At 53.8% G+C, this 18381-nt stretch overlaps 7 protein-coding genes and 1 non-coding gene across 8 annotated transcripts; 4 read left to right on the forward strand and 4 right to left on the reverse strand.

Annotated features, from left to right (window-relative positions):
- Positions 1-45: 45 nt before the first annotated feature.
- On the forward strand, positions 46-1839 carry N0V89_010911 (uncharacterized protein; the record flags this gene model as incomplete). The annotated part of the gene is made up of 5 exons (XM_056219651.1): positions 46-213; positions 260-484; positions 538-996; positions 1080-1235; positions 1348-1839. 5 exons carry the CDS (start codon positions 46-48, stop codon positions 1837-1839), a joined length of 1500 nt encoding a protein of 499 aa, XP_056066778.1.
- Positions 1840-2857: 1018 nt separating this feature from the next.
- On the forward strand, positions 2858-7021 carry N0V89_010912 (uncharacterized protein; the record flags this gene model as incomplete). The annotated part of the gene is made up of 3 exons (XM_056219652.1): positions 2858-4036; positions 4096-6775; positions 6834-7021. 3 exons carry the CDS (start codon positions 2858-2860, stop codon positions 7019-7021), a joined length of 4047 nt encoding a protein of 1348 aa, XP_056066779.1.
- Positions 7022-7761: 740 nt separating this feature from the next.
- Positions 7762-8726, reverse strand: N0V89_010913 (uncharacterized protein; the record flags this gene model as incomplete). The annotated part of the gene is made up of 3 exons (XM_056219653.1): positions 7762-8379; positions 8440-8511; positions 8562-8726. 3 exons carry the CDS (start codon positions 8724-8726, stop codon positions 7762-7764), a joined length of 855 nt encoding a protein of 284 aa, XP_056066780.1.
- A 1089-nt stretch (positions 8727-9815) lies between these two features.
- N0V89_010914 lies at positions 9816-9939 on the forward strand. The gene has a single exon. It is a non-coding gene; the product is annotated as a tRNA-Met (tRNA).
- A 1219-nt stretch (positions 9940-11158) lies between these two features.
- Positions 11159-12019, reverse strand: N0V89_010915 (uncharacterized protein; the record flags this gene model as incomplete). The annotated part of the gene is made up of 1 exon (XM_056219654.1): positions 11159-12019. The coding sequence occupies one exon, from the start codon at positions 12017-12019 to the stop codon at positions 11159-11161; it is 861 nt and encodes a 286-aa protein (XP_056066781.1).
- Positions 12020-12945: 926 nt separating this feature from the next.
- N0V89_010916 (uncharacterized protein) lies at positions 12946-14392 on the reverse strand (the record flags this gene model as incomplete). The annotated part of the gene is made up of 2 exons (XM_056219655.1): positions 12946-13326; positions 13376-14392. The coding sequence occupies 2 exons, from the start codon at positions 14390-14392 to the stop codon at positions 12946-12948; spliced, it is 1398 nt and encodes a 465-aa protein (XP_056066782.1).
- A 705-nt stretch (positions 14393-15097) lies between these two features.
- Positions 15098-16786, forward strand: N0V89_010917 (uncharacterized protein; the record flags this gene model as incomplete). Its single annotated transcript, XM_056219656.1, has 3 exons — positions 15098-15115; positions 15173-15265; positions 15317-16786. 3 exons carry the CDS (start codon positions 15098-15100, stop codon positions 16784-16786), a joined length of 1581 nt encoding a protein of 526 aa, XP_056066783.1.
- A 467-nt stretch (positions 16787-17253) lies between these two features.
- On the reverse strand, positions 17254-18058 carry NdufS8 (ndufs8, ubiquinone oxidoreductase 23 kd subunit; the record flags this gene model as incomplete). Its single annotated transcript, XM_056219657.1, has 3 exons — positions 17254-17384; positions 17436-17701; positions 17772-18058. 3 exons carry the CDS (start codon positions 18056-18058, stop codon positions 17254-17256), a joined length of 684 nt encoding a protein of 227 aa, XP_056066784.1.
- Positions 18059-18381: the final 323 nt, after the last annotated feature.

An 18381-nucleotide genomic window follows, 5' to 3' on the forward strand; every position in this document is an offset into this window, starting at 1 on the left:
CACGCTTGTTCTCCGCATAGCAGGTCCTGCAATCATTGCCGCACGATGTCTGCAGAAACAATCAACTCTCTTCTGAGCTTCCAGCCAGATGCTCCGGAGCTTCAACGGAAGCGCGAATACGACAGGGAAGCCCGCGAGTTTGTCAAACATATCAATGGGTCGACTCCGGTGACCTTTCTCAAGGGTGCAGACTCGCCTCAAGATCCCTTGAACGTGTGTACAGGGCAGTTTTATAATCCTACTCGTCTGACTCGTCTAGGTGCTTGACCCTACGACCAACGCGATAGCATACGCTTATACACTCCGCCACCGCATCGAAGCGGCCATCAAGCAGACCCCAGACCAGGTCCGACCCGGAGGCTCATTATGGAATAAACTGGTGTTGTTTTTGGAGTCCTTTGATCCAATTCAGATGCGGTACGCCGGAGAGCAGTGGAGGAAGCTGGTGGACTACGTCGAGGTGGCTGCGCGAAACGAAGGGGCGGTATGTTACAGCTCCTGATGCCTAGAAAACCCACATTCGCTAACATCATCCAGCCTGCTCTTGCCATCGCTCCAATTCGCTCGGCAATGTTCCGCCTCGACCCCACAACGGGCACTTTTACCTCGACGCACCTTCGCTTCATCCAGCTATGCATGGAGACTAGGTCCTACAAGGCTGCCCTGCCCGTTCTCAATAACTACATACACAGCCTTCCTGCGGCCATCGCGAAGGAAACATTGGACGATCTGGAATACTCTGTAGTGGCTGCAGACAGCGTCGCAAGTGGAGAGTACATCAACTTGAAGTCAGGTCACACAGCTAAGATCAGCTTAACGGATCTACAAGAGTACTATGTACTAGGAGCCATGGCATATCTTGGAGAGAGGCAGGTTAAGGATGCTCTACACTTTTTGGAGCATGTGCTGGTGACGCCTGCGAACAATGCGCTGAATGGGTTGATGCTCGAAGCATACAAGAAATGGGTGTTGATCAGCTGTTTGGCGGACAAATCAGTAAGTGATTGCGCTACGTCCACTAGCACGAATGTCAAACTACGGTAGGGCCGACTGGAGTATCGTCAACTGACTACTTGTAGTATAAAACACCTCCGCGGACCATGAGCAGTGCCGCGGTGAAGCACTGCAAGAACGCTGCCAAAGCGTATGAGGCGCTTGCGGAAGCTTTCCAGCAGCTCAACAATTTACCTAAACTCAAAGCACAAGTCAATGCAGGCAGCGAGATCTGGGCCGAGGTAAGTTGACTCCGTACGAAACACTTGACGCTCGATGACCATCCCGCGATCTGGGTCTCCACTTGAAACATGTTTGGTCCGTTTCAAGGCGTGTCGCTTACACAATGTGTAGGATGGGAACACCGGCCTAGTGGAGGAGCTCTTGGAACACCAGAATCGAGCCTATCTCTCGCGCCTATCGCGCACCTTCTCGGCCATTCCAGTCTCTAACATTGCGAGCAACGTGGGCAGCAGCGTGGATCAAGTGACGACGTTTGTGGGCTCGCTAATCCAACAAGGCCTTCTAAACGCCCGTCTTGAAGCAAACGACAAGTCGGGAGCAGGCGCCGTGTTGCGTTTCTACCTCGACCCCACCCAGGGACCCCTTGCCAAGACGGAGAAGCAGCAGCAGCAGGCACTGTTCGAGCAGACGCAGCGGACAGACGCGCTGGCTGAGCAGGTGAAGGATGCGGACTACCGTCTGAGCATCACCAAGGAGTACGTGGAGTATGTCAAGCGCCAGAAGAAGAAGAACGGGGCAGGTGGAGGCGGAGGAGCGGACGCTATGGACATGACGTTTGACGATGGCGACATGGATGAGGACATAATGGGTGACATGCGCTGAGCATCTAGGAGAGGCTAGGACGTTCAGACGTGTTCAGAGGTGTGCAGTGGCTGCGACAGGTTCACCGGGACAGGTCCAGGTGCTCTCGGGATAAGCAGTCAGACGGGTCATGACGCAATAACGGTAATGCATGAAACGCGACGAGATGGGACTAGATGCCGTCTCTCGAGGCCACGATGGATGAGCAGTGGGGCTGGGTAGATTATGGTGACGGAAGTGCACCACGTAGACTGGTGGACGGAGGGCACAGATAGCCGCGCAACGACCAGATGGCACCCACAAGCAATGTTATGGCCGACGTGACGTGACGGAAGCGCGTGTCGATGGGGCAGTTGCCTGTGGGTTGTTTTCGCGACGCGGAAGCTTCAGACGCAGGTGGTAGATAGCGTGAGATGAGGCCTCGGGGAGTGTAGGACTCAGGGTAGGATATACAGGGTGTCCGAGTCCGCACGTCTTTCCACGGCGACAATAGACTCCGGTCGGAATGGACGCGAGCTACCGTCGATCACGTCGCCCGTCGCATGTCCGCGCGCCGTCGCCTCCATTTCCGTCGTCGTCGCGGCGGTTCGTCGGTCAGGATGGCGACATGGGGCCTTGCAGAGCGTGCAGCTGGGAAGAAAGGCCGGGAGAGCAAGACGCTAGAAGCGTGTCGGACGCGATAACAGGCAGCATCGGGAGCTCGTATCGCACCCAGGGCGCTGGATAGAGTCGGCGAGTGTGAGGGCGCTCGTCCAGGGGCGCGCCGTTTCTGTTCACTCCTTGGGCTAAGCCCGTCGGGGTGCCAGGGGTTCGTTCGTTCATCTCCACCGTGGGCATGCACACCAGCCTCGCCGATACACAGCAGCACGCTCTGGCAGCACAGCAGCGCCCATCGCCTTCCGCGCCCGCTGCTCCGCTGCAACTCTGTGCGCGTTCCTGCACACGCCGCCATGCCGGAGGACAGCGTGCATAAACGTGCATGATCAGGGAACGCCCACTTTGAGACGGTTTGACGCAGGCACGGCGCGCCCTCTCCGCCATGAACCTCTTCTCATCGGCGGCGGCCACAGACGTCGCAGCGCCGCCCCGCCGCCCCTCGCGCAGCAATTCCCTCTCGTCGTCGTCGACGGTCACTATCAAGCGGTCTGCCTCGTTCAAGGACCCTATCCTGGATCCGTCCACACCCCACACCTCGTCCACACCGCCTGGAGCCAGACGCCGCAGTAGCGCTGCCGCCGGCGCTGGCGACGCCCTGGGAGTCTTCAGGGACGGCGTTGCCAATCTCAATCGCTGGTCGCAGAGCAGCGAGAGCACCGTGGCCTCGCCCACCTTCAGGGACAAGTCCACCGGACACCCGCACCCCCAGGCCAGCCTCTCGCGCCATCTCCAGTCGCAGTCGCTATCCCTTCCCTTCGTCAATGGCGCCCCTGCCCACCCGCACTCACCCACTCGCCCCGACGCCTCACCCACACGCAATACCACCCGCTCGCCGGCCTCGAGCCCCGCCGCACCCAGCGACCGCGCTCGCCCTCTACAATCCCCGCCCTCGGCCACGGGCCCTCCGCAGATCCCCTCGCTGCCTGCCCTCCTCCCCGCCACCGTCTACGACCCCAACAGCCCACACACGGGCTCCTCGAGCGACCCTCCCTCCACCGCCGGGCTCGTCACACCTACTACATACACCCAAACTTCCACCGACTACTTCAATTCGAAACCCCGACCGGCTCCGGGACAACGACCACCTTCACGGACCAAGGCGGACAGGATACTCGGGAGGTCGCCGCTAGGGTCCCCGCCCGTCAGTGTTCTTGAATCTGAAGCCAGATACAGGGCGAATTCGGGCGCTTCCCGGCCGTTGACAGCAGCCCGTCCCTCGACCGGCACCGCAAGAGACCCCCCACCGAAACCAGGGCAGAGCGCTATACACGAAAGATCATTCTCGAAAGAGCAGGAATACAGAGATCGGAGTGCAAGTAACGCAAGCAGCCGCCTAGACGACAGCGTCCAAGGTACCCCTCCGCGCACCCGGGAGCGGAGGGAGAAGGATAAGAAGACCATGCTTTCACGCGCACTGCAGAAGGCGAACACTGCAGTCTTGCTGGACAATGCGCAAAACTTCGAGGGCGCCATGGAGGCGTATGGAGACGCGTGCAAGCTGCTGCAACAGGTCATGATACGGAGTTCAGGTGAAGAGGACAAACGGAAGCTCGACGCAATCGTGAGTTTGGAACACTCGATGTTCCCGGCACCCGGATGACAGATGCTAACTCGCTACAGCGTGTGACTTATACCAACCGTATTGAAGAGCTGCGACGACTGGACCCTGGCTACCACTCCTCGAGTGGGAAATCATTGCCTGCGCGCCCTATGAGTAACGAATCACTGGAAGAAGGACGATCTATGCTGCTAGGGGACGACGACGAAGAACCCGTCATCGAAACCGCAAAGATCAGCAGAATCATCGACGATCAGCCAATTGACGACGATGACGGACGTGCAAGATCTGATTCAAGATCACGGCATCCGCAACAGCTACTTCTGAGGATGGCACAGCCAGGTGGGCAGCGAGAATCGGTCATATCGACAGCAATTCGCGACGTCCAGACAGGCATGACGAGCTCGAACCAGTTCCATCTGCAGCCCCCACCTGGTCGACTTGCAAGCAATTCTGCAGCGTCAGAAGCATCCGGACTAGAATCACCAATGGACCGAAGTTATATGCCCCCACCACTGTCTCCACGCAGGCCAATATCGCCACTGCCTTCTTCGAAGAGAGATCCTGACTCGAGCACGCGAGATACTCTGGAAGAACCTACTCGGGCGGGCCATCAAAGGGTCAACAGTACCGAATCTATCTCATGGCTCGACACAATTGACGAATCTGGCGGTTCTTCCTGTTCGTCATCCGTGCATTCGCTTTCCCCAGGTGGGCTGCGCCGGAAGCATATTCGAAATGGCAGCGGCGCAACAGAAGCAGAATTCGATGCTGCCCTAGACGCAGCCGTAGAGGCTGCATATGATGAAGGCTACGAACCTTACGAAGATGGGATACCGGACTCGGCTGAGATGAGGACAAACAGATTGAGGAACGTGGAACTCGCAAAAGAGCGAGTGCGGGAAGCAGAAAGAGAAGAAGCTATTGCGGCCGCAAAGTATCGCTACAAGGAGACGCAACTGCGAAGCGAACCATTGCCACACGTCAGAGAGAGCAGGGAACTCAATTTCCATGACGAAGCTGAAGAGGAGGAACGATTGCTGGACGAGATCACGAGGGAGTACATGCTGGACGGATTTGATTTCGATCTGCAAACGAAGTCGTCATTGCCGCGGCAATCAGATTCCAGTGGCTTCTCGGGTAGCACGTACAACAGTTCGGTTTCGTCACACAGAACAACGGGTGGAACATCACTATCGACCGTTGCGGAAATCATGCAGCCAACGAAGCCCAAAGCGCCCATAAGTTCCCCGCCACCGGTTTCTACATCATCTGGTACCCTGGCGTCAGTATCAGAATCTCGAACGTCGGAAGCGAACGACGCGTCTGAAACAACACCGAAGGCTCAAGTCGTCGCCAAAGAAGCTGCGTCGGTACGCAGTCGGAGGTTGTCTGGGCAAAACCTCAAGTCACTGAAGATAGAAACTTCATTACCACCGGTTCCTCCTGCGCCACACACGGATAAGGCGTCGCATGTTGAGAGAGAAGCACGACCTGAAATTCCGCCACTACCTAAGTCTGCAGCTGCTGCAACGTTCAGCAGCACGCAGCCTTTGATCGATGCAACTTTCAAGATTCCCGCAATCCCGCAATCGCATTCCCAAAGCGGCCTCAGCGCTCCCTCACCACAGGCACTTGCTCCCAGTCCAGCAGATACTGCTTTCACCGTGTCCCCAGCAACACCAGCTCTTAACAATACTATATCGAATGACGCTATTCCCGCTCCTGCCTCTCCGAAGACTGGCAAGGGTTCCTCGATGGGCATCAGGAAGAACAAATCATCTCTTAGCTTGAAGCAGCGAAACCTCTCGGTATCGAGTCCGGATGGCTCAGACGGTTCGGTCGCCACTCCCATGAGTGCTACATTCAACTTTGGTGGTCGAAAGCCAAGCATTGCGCCAATACCCACGCCTACACCGAGTGTACCCACGTTCAATGTCGATGGGCTGCCTAGCGGAGGCATGCATTTGTTCGAAAGCGATATTCACTCCCCCTACTCACCTGGTTCGCCTAGTGCTGCCGTAGCGAATGCGCCCATACCATTGGAGCCCTGCCCGGAGTCGTATCTTCTCCGACCTTTCTGGCTCATGCGATGCTTCTACCAGACCATCGTGCACCCGCGTGGCGGATACTTGTCGACTAAGCTCTTCATTCCTCGCGATGTATGGAGGGTCAAGGGTGTCAAACTCAAGAACGTAGACGACAAGATTGCCAATTGCGATCTGCTTACCGCCGCGCTGCAGAGACTATCAACTGTCGACACGCTCGATGCAGACGCCGTTCTTGAAGAGATGCAAGCATTCGAGGTGGTCCTGGATCAAGTACAAACGCAACTATCAAAGAAGCTCGGCAACGAAGTAGGCATACAAGGCGTGTCGGTACTTTTCAAGGATGCATATACGGTAGGGGTAGGATCGGCTGCCGACGGTAACTCCGAGAAGGGTTCTCATGGATCGCAAGACCATGGACCGAAGAGTGGTCTGTCGCAGAGCAAGTCGTATCTTACGTCATGGCGTAAGCTACGATCGAAGAACTCTGCAGTAGGTTTGAGCAGCATGGCAGGAGCAAAGAGTGCGGCAACAGAGGTCTCGAAGGACTCGTTGACCATGGCCACGCTCCCGATGACGAACCTGCCAAATATCAGGTTCGCGAAACGCGATATTGGGAATGTAGCGTTTGAGGGCCCGAACGCGGGATACATGGGCAGCTTGGCGAAGCTGTTCGATTCAGTACAAATATTGGGTAAGCATGCCTTTCTTATACACACCTTCATCACGGGACTATACTGACGCGTACCCAGATCAAATCGCTCGCCAAGTCGAAGACCCAGGCCTGAAGCACTCGTCACCCACACACGTCGGCCTCGAACTCTGCGCCCGCCACGCGGCCGAGTTTTTTGGCTTCTACATCTGCCGCTTCGTGCTCGCAGATGTAACCCTCATGCTGGACAAGTTCATCAAGAGGGGAAGCGAGTGGGTGCTGGTATGAGATGTATGCACAGCATATCCTATCGCATACAAACAGACGCTGTAATGAAGGTAGTATTAGGACCCTATTCGGCTCGCACACGGATGGGCTCTGAAACTCATCATCATTCACTGCTGCGCCTTATTCCTATCTTTCGGAGATCTACGAGGAGGGAAGGAAGCAGGAGGAGGGTTGCATGTTACTGCATGGTATGCGCGGCATTGGCATTGGCATTGTCATAGTGATTCGACTGCGCTTTTTATGAGTCATGTTTCTTTTTCCTCTTTACACTTTACTTTTTGGCTTTTTGATTGTTGCTGTTTCCCTTTATGCAAGTCGAGATATCCCCGATCCATATCCCATGTTATTAGGCCATTGGTTCTGCTTCTTCTCATGACCTGTACTAGCTACCCGTCTTTGCCGCCTATCCTTACTGGACCTTTAGATGCGGATCTGCCTGCGAGAGGAGCAGAGGGAAACCTTTGTATGTGTGTATGTCGGTCTGCGTGTGTATGTAGGTATGCATGGGTAGGAGGCTGGGAGGAAGCCTGTGAAATGCAAGAGCATGCTTGAGCACGATCTCTAATTCCCTTTGATGTGTTATTGTGGATTTATTAGGCTTCGTGCGGTCTTTTGTTGACAGTAAACAGGGAACGGACACGGTCCACACAGGCTGAGAAGGTACAAGATGCATTCAGGTCATAAAATCTAGTCAGCGTCGCTCAACACTACGGGGCTCCACTACCCATTGTGAGTGTCCATCACGCAACAAATCGCCTCGCAATCTGCTCGATGCGCCATTCGCTCCACGCCACCTTCGCATTTGTCGCCCCAGACAACGCACCAGTCGACTCCGACGAGCTCTCCTTACCCTTGACCGGCCTCGGCACGGCGCCCCCACTCCTTCCCCAAAGCTCCTTGTGCGTATAGAACTGTCCTTCGGCCAGTTGTGGCCTCTTTACTTTCTCCTCACGCTTCTTCGTCCCCGCAGCGCCCGGCAAGTTGAGCGGTCGGCTCCACGCCACTTGCGCCGATTCTAGACTGCCAGATGCGCGAATCGTTCTGAGGACGCTCTGGCTGTTCAATAAGTCGCCTTCTAGCATGGACGTTGAAAACTGGGTGATAGTTTGTTGAAGGGCGCCGATAGCTTCGGCAACGGGGCTGTTCCATTCTTTGTGCCAGGCGCGGCCAAGGTTGATGAGAGCGTTTGCAAGGGTGGGGATGCTGGAGACGTAATCGACATAGGGCGAGTCGAGAGAGATGTTGGATGGCAAAGTTGGAGTAGGCGTCGGCGGCGGAGGCGGAGGATTATTGGTCTGTGTTGTGTTGGTTGTGTTATCGGGCGTGGTGCTGGCGTTGGGGACGGTCGTCCAGGCGACCTGATGAGTGTCAGTAGAAAGGCACAAGGTAGCTAGACGAAGGCAATAACGAAAATTTACCTTGTCGACATCGAGTAAGTACTTTGCCCTCAGTATCGTAGTGCTGATGTTCGCGATCAGGTCCGCTGTACCCTGCCCCTTCATTAGCACTCAAGCCCTCGTGTCACTAACATTTGACTTACCAGTGAGCCTGCCGGACTCGCAGGGCTGAAGAACCCCCAGCTGGAGTTGTTCGGCGCGGCATCGATGGTCGCCGCTGTGGAGTTGATGATTGTCTTCAGATCTGCCAGGTCCTGGACGGCGTGCGGAATAACAGTGGGAAGCAGGATGATGCCGGTGACGATCATTGATTTAAGGCCCACCAACAGACCAGAAGACATAATAGGTGTGTTTGGCTAGGGGATGCGGGCTTTGGAGATACTAGCGGGTGGGCCGGGATGCGATGTAGGCTGCTGTGGACACGGATGGAGGATGGATGGGAGCGCGAGGCACGGGCAGATCTTGTACAAGATTCCATGAGCGGCAGATAGGGAAAGTACCTGATGGCCACTTCCGCTGCGGTGGCTCATCGCATCCAGCTCTTTCCAACCAGAGCTAAGAAGGTACATTCGATCTGCTCTGCGTTTTATTCAACAAATGATTGGATGGATAACTTCGAAAGACTTCTACTGTAAGGGACAACGTTTAATGTGTCGTTCGCGCGACCATCCTTCTATCGAGTTCAAACATCAGCCCAGCAAGTCGTCACATGAGTTAACCAACGGGAAATTCAATCACACTCAAGAACTGCCGCGTTTTTCTAGCAACATGACCAGTGACGGCCGTGAGTCACTGTACAATTCTCTAACGGATATTTCCCATCAACAAAACCTTTTCAATCTTCTCTCATGCTACACTGGAGTAGTTGTTGTTCAGTCATTGTCATGTGGCTCTAGTACAGTGCACTCGTTGCAGTCTTTAGTGCGCAGATCAGAACCACAGGCCATCCTCGTTATACACTTCACGACTCTCGCAAAGCTAAGAACAGGACCATAAATACATGTCCTCCTATCATCGTCTCGTAGCTTCAAAGTTCGAGAATCTCAACCTCTACTTGAGCAATATTCCTGCCATTTGCATATAGATGTTCCCAGATCAATGGTTTATTCACTTGCATGCTATAATAGTATACAACTCAGGACCACTACAGGTTATGTAGTCAATTGCGGGTAGGTTACAGAAACACATTCTCTTGGCTCGCTTCATGTACGCCTTCGCCTCTGAGTCACACTACAAATTTTCGTTTGCGCCCAACCCCACTACCTGCCCACGCAGCCCTATAATCAAACAATTCGCTTCCACGCATGTACTCCCATGCTCAGTCATCAATACGTGGGAACGGGCATACATATTTTCACACAGATAATATTACGTCATCAAACCGTAAAGCTCAAGGAAGCTGAGTGGCGCAGCGGAAGCGCGCCGGGCTCATAACCCGGAGGGTAAGTCCATGATGCCAGACATTATCACATATTCACCCACTTACATTACTAGACCTACGATCGAAACGTAGCTCAGCTATGAGACTTCTTTTTGTACTTTTGTCTTGACATGAATATGCAGGAGTTCGACCCTGCTATTAGTGATATACTTTTTTTTGGCCCACTACTTCGATGGTGCAGCGATCTATTCTTCGTGTTACTGCTGAACATTCGACCATGGCTGTATATTCCGTAATATGTTAAACATACAATTACAAAGCTGCTAGACTCTTTTTGGCTCGTACTATCAGGTATATACCGATAGGATATGGCAGTAGACTAGGGGTGCACCTAGTCTTTCTGCTGGCAAGGATACCTCTCCTTAGGTTCTTGGATCTGTACTCGAGAAGCGCAGCGCAAACTTGCCCGTGACGAAGTCATACAATATCATCGCCAGCACATCACCATCACATTCGTTTCTAGAATGGTGTGCGGTATAGTTGCCGTGTGTTCATTATCTCCTCGTTCGCGTAAGAGGCATAGTGTTCTTCAAAATGCATGTATCCATAGACCAGCCGGGATCAATCACTAGAGAGTCCGTATGGTGAAAGCAAAGGTAGTAAATCGTGTAGTCGTGCTGGCCGAGGGCCATTCTCATAGTCATGGCTCTCCTCTCACGCAAACGCAAACGCAAACGAAGTTTATCCAGGGCGAAATAGAGACCACGACGTGGCCGTAACTACGTTGATACTACGCATGTTCAGGTCGAGACATGTAGCAACTAAGGAGAGCAGGCAGGAAATGAAGCCGGTACTTGAACCTTCCGTTGGGGAGAACATGATGAGAAGATTTAGAGGTTTTTAGTTTTGCTATTTGCGAGAGCATGCCGCTCTTAGCATTTCAAAAAGAGATCGAGAGACGTAACTAGGACACTGTAGCGTAATATATGATACCAGTCGGATCAAGTGCAAGAGGACTAGGGACTGAAAAGACTTCATTATTAAGACAGCGTATCCCCTAGTTGTGCCTTCGCAAAGCAGGATTCATGTGCATGTAAAAATTCGAAGACAGTTCGGGAAAGATCCAAAGATAAAGAACCAGAGCACGAAGTTGTTGTGGTGTTGGACTGAGATGCAAGGTCGCAAGCAGAAAAAGGTTGTCACGGCTGGAAGCATTGGTCCCAGGTTCGAAATGAGACGTGCTGCTAATCGTACGAAAGGAATGAATCTGATCGAGCTAGTCTTATTAGTATTTGGTGATTTTTGAGATTAGCCTAGGACTTTGTGCCCAGGCGTAAATCCTTCATATCTTCAACCAAGCTAGATTTTCCAGCCAAGTTGGATGCTCTGGAGATCCGTTGGCATCGAATCAAAACCAAAGGCGGACGCGTCATAGATCTGATCGTCCTTCTGTGGGTTGATGGCCACCATGTTGTACAAGGTGAACCCGTCATTCCCGTCGATGTGATTTGTGTCAAACTGCTCGCCCTCTTCGTATGGGTTGATGCTAGTGTCGGCATCATATGCATCGGAGCGGAAATTACCTTCTTTGTCGAAATCTGCGGTGGCGTAAGGACGCAATGAATCGCGAGAGGGGGGCGGGATGTTTTCAACGAGCGCCGCTGCGCAGGGTAGGGTAAGCTCTAGCATCTCACGAAAGCCACCCTCCAGCTTGCATGGGCGGGGAAAGGTTTCGAAGACGACGTTCTTGATGCAGCGGAGGCCAAGTAGCGCTGGCGTGATGGGCCCCACAGTGCTCGTAACCTGGAAAGCTATCTCCTTCTTCTTCGCAGGGGTGAGGGTGTTGCGGAGCAGATCAGCGAGCCTTCCGTCCTCATCGGTGTAGGGCGTTGGTGACGTTAATGCATAGTTGAACCTCGTGAAAAGGATGTCACTGTCGACGACGAAGCAGATTGTTTCTAGATTGTGAGGGTTAGTTATATTGGCACCGTTGCGAGTAGGGTGAAGACGGTTGAGTGCCAACACCAGATTGTCCTGCTTAGACAGCATCAATTGCCTGGCATTCAGATGGATCACGAGCTTCCGGACGTGCTGCTGAAACTTCGCGAGCACTGTGTCGTCCTTGACCAGCTCGAAGAAGCTAGCTTGATCGGCCTGATCTCGGACGTGTAAGACCTGGTGGTCCTTGTAAATCCTGCCAGTTCCGGTGGGAGTGGACATGTTTAGGTCACAATATGATTTTTCGAATGGAAAACTTTACTGATCAGTATATACGCTTCAAAGTATCGCAGCATTTCTGAGGGGCGAAGTAATCACATACCTTGGGGAGCTGGTAGTTCTTGTATCATCAGTGACGTATTGCCAAAATCACCGTGATCACTTGCTTGGTAGCGGTCGTATAATCACAAAGTTGATATAACAAGCTGACAGAACTGCATGTGCTGTCTTACTGAGCAAGTGTTTGTTACAAGCAATAGACTTTGTCGAAAGATATCTCCCAGCTCTGCTTTATATCTGTCAGATGACCATCGCAAACTAAGTCGAGCCAAACAAAACTTACAAGTGCCGAATGCTAGGTGCGCGCACTCGGTTGCTGTGCTTTGCAACGGTTGGAATCGAGTCGTGGTCGAAGGGTGGATCGTTGCTGGGAGGACGAGCATGAATTGAGGATCGAAACCTGGGTGGAGATGATTATGTACCTGAGCTGGAGGGCCTGAACTCAAAAGTCCCGCGGTGAAGTGTAGTGGGACTCTCTGGGTCAGTCTTGCCGAGAGAGTCTAGGTGAAGAGCGTGAAGCTGGAACCCACGTAAAGCTGGAACCCACGTAAAGCTGGCGAGGCGTAGCATGCTAGATTGCTGGAGACAAGCCAGAGCTAGGCGACCCGGAACCTGTAAGAAACCAAAGCAACGTCTGAGGAAAGGTGTGGCACGGTACGTGGGCCGCCGGGGTGGGTTCGCTGGACTGCTAGAGTGAACGAGTCAACAGAGACGTGACTAGGTTGGGGTAGGAAGGACTACGTCCATGTCCTACAGGTACGGATCTCCGGACAGCGTTTTGAATATCAGTAATCTTGATTCATCGGCATGCGTGCTAACACACGGTAGGGCTTCTTAGATACAGATGCTTTGTCCCTGCGCATGACATGTCACCGCTCATACGCCCTCCACCACAATGCCAAGTTCGCAGCGACTAAGAGATCCACCATCTTCAAGCCCTCATCCTCGATGATCAATTTGCCCAGCTTTGCCTGCTTCCCACCAAATCCTCCCCCCGCAAACTCTTGCCCTAGCGAAAGATCCATGCGGTCGAACGAGCGCCTGACGTCTTCTGTGCTCTCGATATGAGAGTCTGCTACCGAGGAATTGTTACGGCTGTGCCACGGTCTGTGGAAGAAAGAGGATCGCTTAGAAGACTCTTCACCCTGTGGTGTGGAGGCCTTGGAACTGCTTGGAAGGTTAAAGCGGAGTTCGCTGACTGGAAGGGCTACGGGAGGAGCTCCTTGTAGGCCAGGTACGATATGGCGACACTGGTCAAGGATTAGCACTGCGAATGCATGGTAAGCGTAACGGCCGTACCTTCAGAGAACCACCCCCGGCGCCCGTCACGAACTCGCAACGGCCGTCCCATGGACTTGTAAAGACGTAACCACGGAAGGTTGATTGCTTTTCGGAGACTTGGATGGAACTATAGGACTGAGACTCCCGCGCGAGGAAGGGAGGCGTTGCTGGAGTTCGCGAATCCAAAGACGTCCTTTGCATGCCCTCAGAGCTATTTCTAGGGCTACTTCCAGACATATTCGAGTCGTAAGACTTAAGCCTCCGATGACCAAATTCTCCGCCCGGGTATTTGGCACCTTCCATCCACAGTCTTCTACGAAACACACCATCTTCACGATTAGCTACGGTCTGATTTGTAGAATAGGGACCTTGAGTAAGATCGTAGGTAGCGATAGATGTGTTAATGTTCCTGCTAACAAGTGGTGGTACAGTTGGCTGTTGGGTGTGTAGAAACTTGGAATACCCGGGATTAGTGACGGCGATGTACACTGGCGCCCCCACTTTCCTCTTAGCCGCCGGGTCCTTCAACGTCGACGATGAGACATCCAGCGCTAGAGGGTCATCGATGCGAGCGACATTCCACTGTGCCCCAGAGGCTGGATCACGACGAATGATGACCAGAGACGTTCCTGATGTGAGTTGCTGAGTAGTCCTTCGTGGGAGCGGAGGTCTGTTCTCATCCTGATGTTGACCCCCCTCGAACGATCGGCGAGGGACGTAGTTAGGACCCAGAAGACCAGCCGATGTTTGCTGGCTGTTATGAGTGGTCTCGAAGCCGTGGACCGGGGCCAGTGTCGCTTGGACTGGCTTGCGTTTAGCAGCAAGAGGTACACCAGCAACGGGATTGGACACAGGCTTGCGCTGTACCGCGGCTAGCTGTGGCCCCTGCAGGAAGTTTGGGCGAGAATCAGGGTATGGTGGTTCTTGGACGGGAGGTGAATCAAACAGTTGTGCGTCTTCTGGCTGCTCGACATGAACAAAATATAGCGAATTTTGAATATCTTCTGCTGTGACGACCTTTTCCCGCGGTTTCATGGGCGACAGGAACACATCTATGCAGCATTAGAGCTAGATGTTTACAGGCAAATCGCAGCCGTACCTCTGCTGCCAGGCACGCGGGCAATGTACAAGACCAACGGCTCGTGCCTCACGTGGGTGGGGTTCCTGGGGTATGACGGCGGATTCGAAGCAAGCGAGGTCAGAGTAGACAGAGAGCGAGCCTCAACGGCAGGGGTGGACATTGGATCGCGACGGTGATGACGAAAGTGCAGAGACAGTGAAAATGCTACTTAGGCTTGTTTATCGGACTGGAGACGCGCAGGGTGCCGAGCCATGGATATAGAGCAGGGAAACGCTGAGGCGTCGAAGCTGGCTGTGGCAGTGCCGACGCGTGCTTCGTACTGGTACAGAAAGTGGTGCCTCAGCCTCTCAGCAGGACGCGCAAAGGGCTTGCCACACGTCGCAGGGGCAACGTGGCTACGAGGCTCCGACGACAGTCGATTGACGGCAAGTGGAAAAGCAAGTCTCGAAAGCACCGGCGCCGTGACCGCCTTGACAAAAGTACGCTAAAAATGTAAATCTTGGCGACCCTACCAATTTTCGGATTTTCAGCACCAGCCTTCACCAGGTGCACACGACACCCTCGCCCAGCTCCTTCCCCGCCTTTTGTCGAGCCCTTCCTTGCTGGAAGATTGCATGCCGAACGACTTCACGGCTGCTCCACCTCCAGAAGCGGCAACCATGGGTGACGACCTCGAGGCAAGCAGCAGGAGCCTTCCCCGCTTCAGTTGCACACGCCGCTAACACCCATAGCAGGCGCGATTGAAGACGCACCAGCGGGCGTTCGAGGGCTTGATGTCTTTGATCCCTGCCAAGGACTACTATGGCAAGGATGAGAGCATTACCAGCGTACGTGTGCCTTGCTGCCTCTCCACCGCACATGCGCTAAGTGTACTATAGACAGAATGGACCCGTGTGGGAAAGAAGCAGTCCAAAGCAGAGCGACAGGCCGCAAAGCGAGCGAAGCTGGATCCAGCGAATCACAAGAGCGCCCTCGACGTGTTGGAGGAAAATGCACGGAAGCGGAAGCGGGAACTCGAGGCCGAGGCCGATGGCAACGACTCTTCCGACTTAGACATGGACATTGAGAGGGAGAAGCCGGGTGAAGGCATGAGGACACTATCGGCCAAGGCAAAGAAGCAGAAGACCGCCAAAGACGACGCCGACCCGACGCCGAACCAGCAGACAAAGGACGAGGAAAAGAAGGCGGCCAAGGAAGCGCGAGTCAGGGCCAAGGCCGACAAGAAGCAGCAACAGCGTGAGAAGAAGAAGGAGAAACAGGCGCAGAAACAACACCACCAACAATCAAGAAAGGCACAACAAGAAGAGTCCAGCAAAGCATTGACCGACACAGGAGAGACGGCTGATGAAGATGAAGAGGCTTCAGGCTCGGCGGATGAAGAAGAAGAGCATGACGATGACCAAATACAAGCTATGGATGTGAGTGGGCTGGTCGAGGAAGAACAGTCTACCGCTACGCCGTCTGCCGCAGACTCCACTGCCTCCACAGCGTCCGTGGCCTCCAACGTCTCGTCTTCATCCTCCATGCCACCACCCTCCGACATTCCACAAAAGAAGGAAAAGAAATCGCTTGTACCTAACCAACAAAAGCACGAAGAATTCCGGGCCCGGCTTCAGGCACGGCTCGAAGAAATGCGCGCCAAGAGGAAAGCCGACGGTCCCGACGGAAGACCGGCAAAGAACCGCGCTGAGCTGATCGAGGCTCGGCGGAAGAAGGAAGCAGAGCGCAAACAAGCAAAGAAAGCCCAGCGCCAACTTGCGCAGGAGGACGAAGAGCGTCTGAAGGCAGAGGAGCAACTTGCGCGGATACGTGGTGGATCTGGTTCCCCCTCTATCTTTTCACATCGGTCGTCGCCCGACCGAGAACGAAATCTGAGTTTTGGTCGGGTAGCGTGGAGTGATGGGAAACAGCTTGAGGGTGACCTCTCTGGGTTCCGGGAGTCGAAGAAACAGAAAGGCAGGTCTGATGCCAAGACCGCTCTTGAGGCCGCCAAGAACAAGCAGGCACGTCTCAATGCGCTTGACGAGGAGAAGCGCAAAGACATTCAAGAAAAGGATCTGTGGCTCAACGCCAAGCGACGAGCTCAAGGCGAACGGGTACATGACGACCCTAAGCTATTGAAGAAGAGCGTTAAGCGCCTGGACCAGGCTAAAGCCAAAAGCTCACGAGAATGGGGTGACCGTAAGGAGGCCGTGGAGAAGGGCAAGGAGACCAGGCAGAAGAAGCGCGAGGAGAATTTGCGGAAGCGGAGAGATGAGAAGGGTATGAAAGGTAAGAAGAAGGTTGGAAAGCCAGGGAAAAAGGTGAAGAAGCGGGCCGGGTTTGAGGGCACGTTCAGAGCGAAATAAGCGTGCTCCAAAGGGAAAACCTATGTGTATATTGGATTAGCGTAGCATTTTTGGCGTAGCGGCTGATGAATGGATACCTTCTGCGATTTCACACTCACATCTCAATCAAGTGATGTGGCGGAGCCTGGTTGGTGTTGTTGCTCTTTTCGTAGGACAACCACAGTGTATCGATGGTGGTTAGAGAGTTGCGGGATGGTACCGGGTAGTCCTGTGGATAGATTAAACGTCATACACTCATAATTCTCTTGGGTTTAGGTGTCATTGATATATCCGATCATTTCTATGTGCAATGTTCTGTGTTAATTTTGTTTTTCGGTGGTGCTTTTGAAGCTGCAGGACGTCCAATCTGGATACCTGCCAAATGACAGAGATGCCACAGAACCAAGATGCCACAAATGAAATTAGAATTGCTGATACTACACTCTTCCTCTAATATTTACACATTTGCAACCCCTCTACTCTTACCGTTACCGGTATGGTGCATCTGCACGAGCGGCGGCCGCAATCTCCGGCTCCCACTTGTCACCATTTGCCAACAGCTTCTCCTTGTTGTATAGGAGCTCTTCCCTACTCTCCGTTGCGTACTCTGCGTTGGGGCCTATGCGGCGTTAGCATTTAAGTAGGCGTAGTGTATGGTTCTTGGACTCACTCTCCACAATGGCATCGACCGGGCAACTCTCTTGGCACAAGCCGCAGTAGATGCACTTGGTCATATCGATGTCATATCGCGTCGTCCTCCTGCTGCCGTCCATGCGCTCTTCGGCCTCGATGGTGATAGCCTGCGCCGGGCAGATGGCCTCGCAAAGCTTGCAGGCAATGCATCGCTCCTCGCCTGTAGGATATCGTCGCAGCGCGTGCTCCCCTCGGAAGCGGGGTGAAATTGGGCCCTTTTCAAAGGGATACATGATGGTGTACCTTCAGCACCGTCAATAACGTCTTTCTGTGCAAATTTTCGCGCTGTTCAGCGCCATTTGGGCCAACTCACGGAGGTCGGAAAAACTGCTCTAGCAGGATGTACATGCCGCGAAACATCTCGACCAGCAAGAAGTATTTGCCGGCACGGTCCAATGCGCCCTCTCCTTCATCCCATTTCTTAGGCGGGGGTAATCGAAAACCGGGCGGTGGTGGGCCGGCTGGGGTGGCGGCTCGCGGGAAGGTAGTAGAGAAGAGGGCGACGGTGGCGGGCGAGGGGAGGCGTCCAGCAGAGGGTCTGAGCAAAGTGGCAGCTGGGCGCGCGCGCACCAGCATGGTCAATGACCTGGTACTGGCCATTATGTGTGTGTATGTGTGTGTGGTGGTCGCGGCACTGGGGGTTGTCGAGGTGCGAGGTTGTGATGAAGACGGAGCCGCAGGAAGGGTCAGTTTGTTTAAACGGTCTATGATTGGTTGCGAGATTCACGACGTGAAGGCGGCAAGCAGTCCGGAGAGGTAAACTTTCAGCCGAGACAGTGGAAAGAAGCGATTTCGATGGTGCATCCGGTAATCAAAGAAGACTGTTAGTGTTTTTGAACTTCTAGCTCTACTTGCGCCCGATTGCATTGGCATTGCTGAGAGTGAGGTCGACACTCTCGCTTAGTCACCGAAGCTCACAAGGA

The sequence above is a fragment of the Didymosphaeria variabile genome (assembly GCF_027946475.1).
Source record: "Didymosphaeria variabile strain IMI 356815 chromosome Unknown scaffold_8, whole genome shotgun sequence".
Taxonomy (NCBI): domain Eukaryota; kingdom Fungi; phylum Ascomycota; class Dothideomycetes; order Pleosporales; family Didymosphaeriaceae; genus Didymosphaeria; species Didymosphaeria variabile.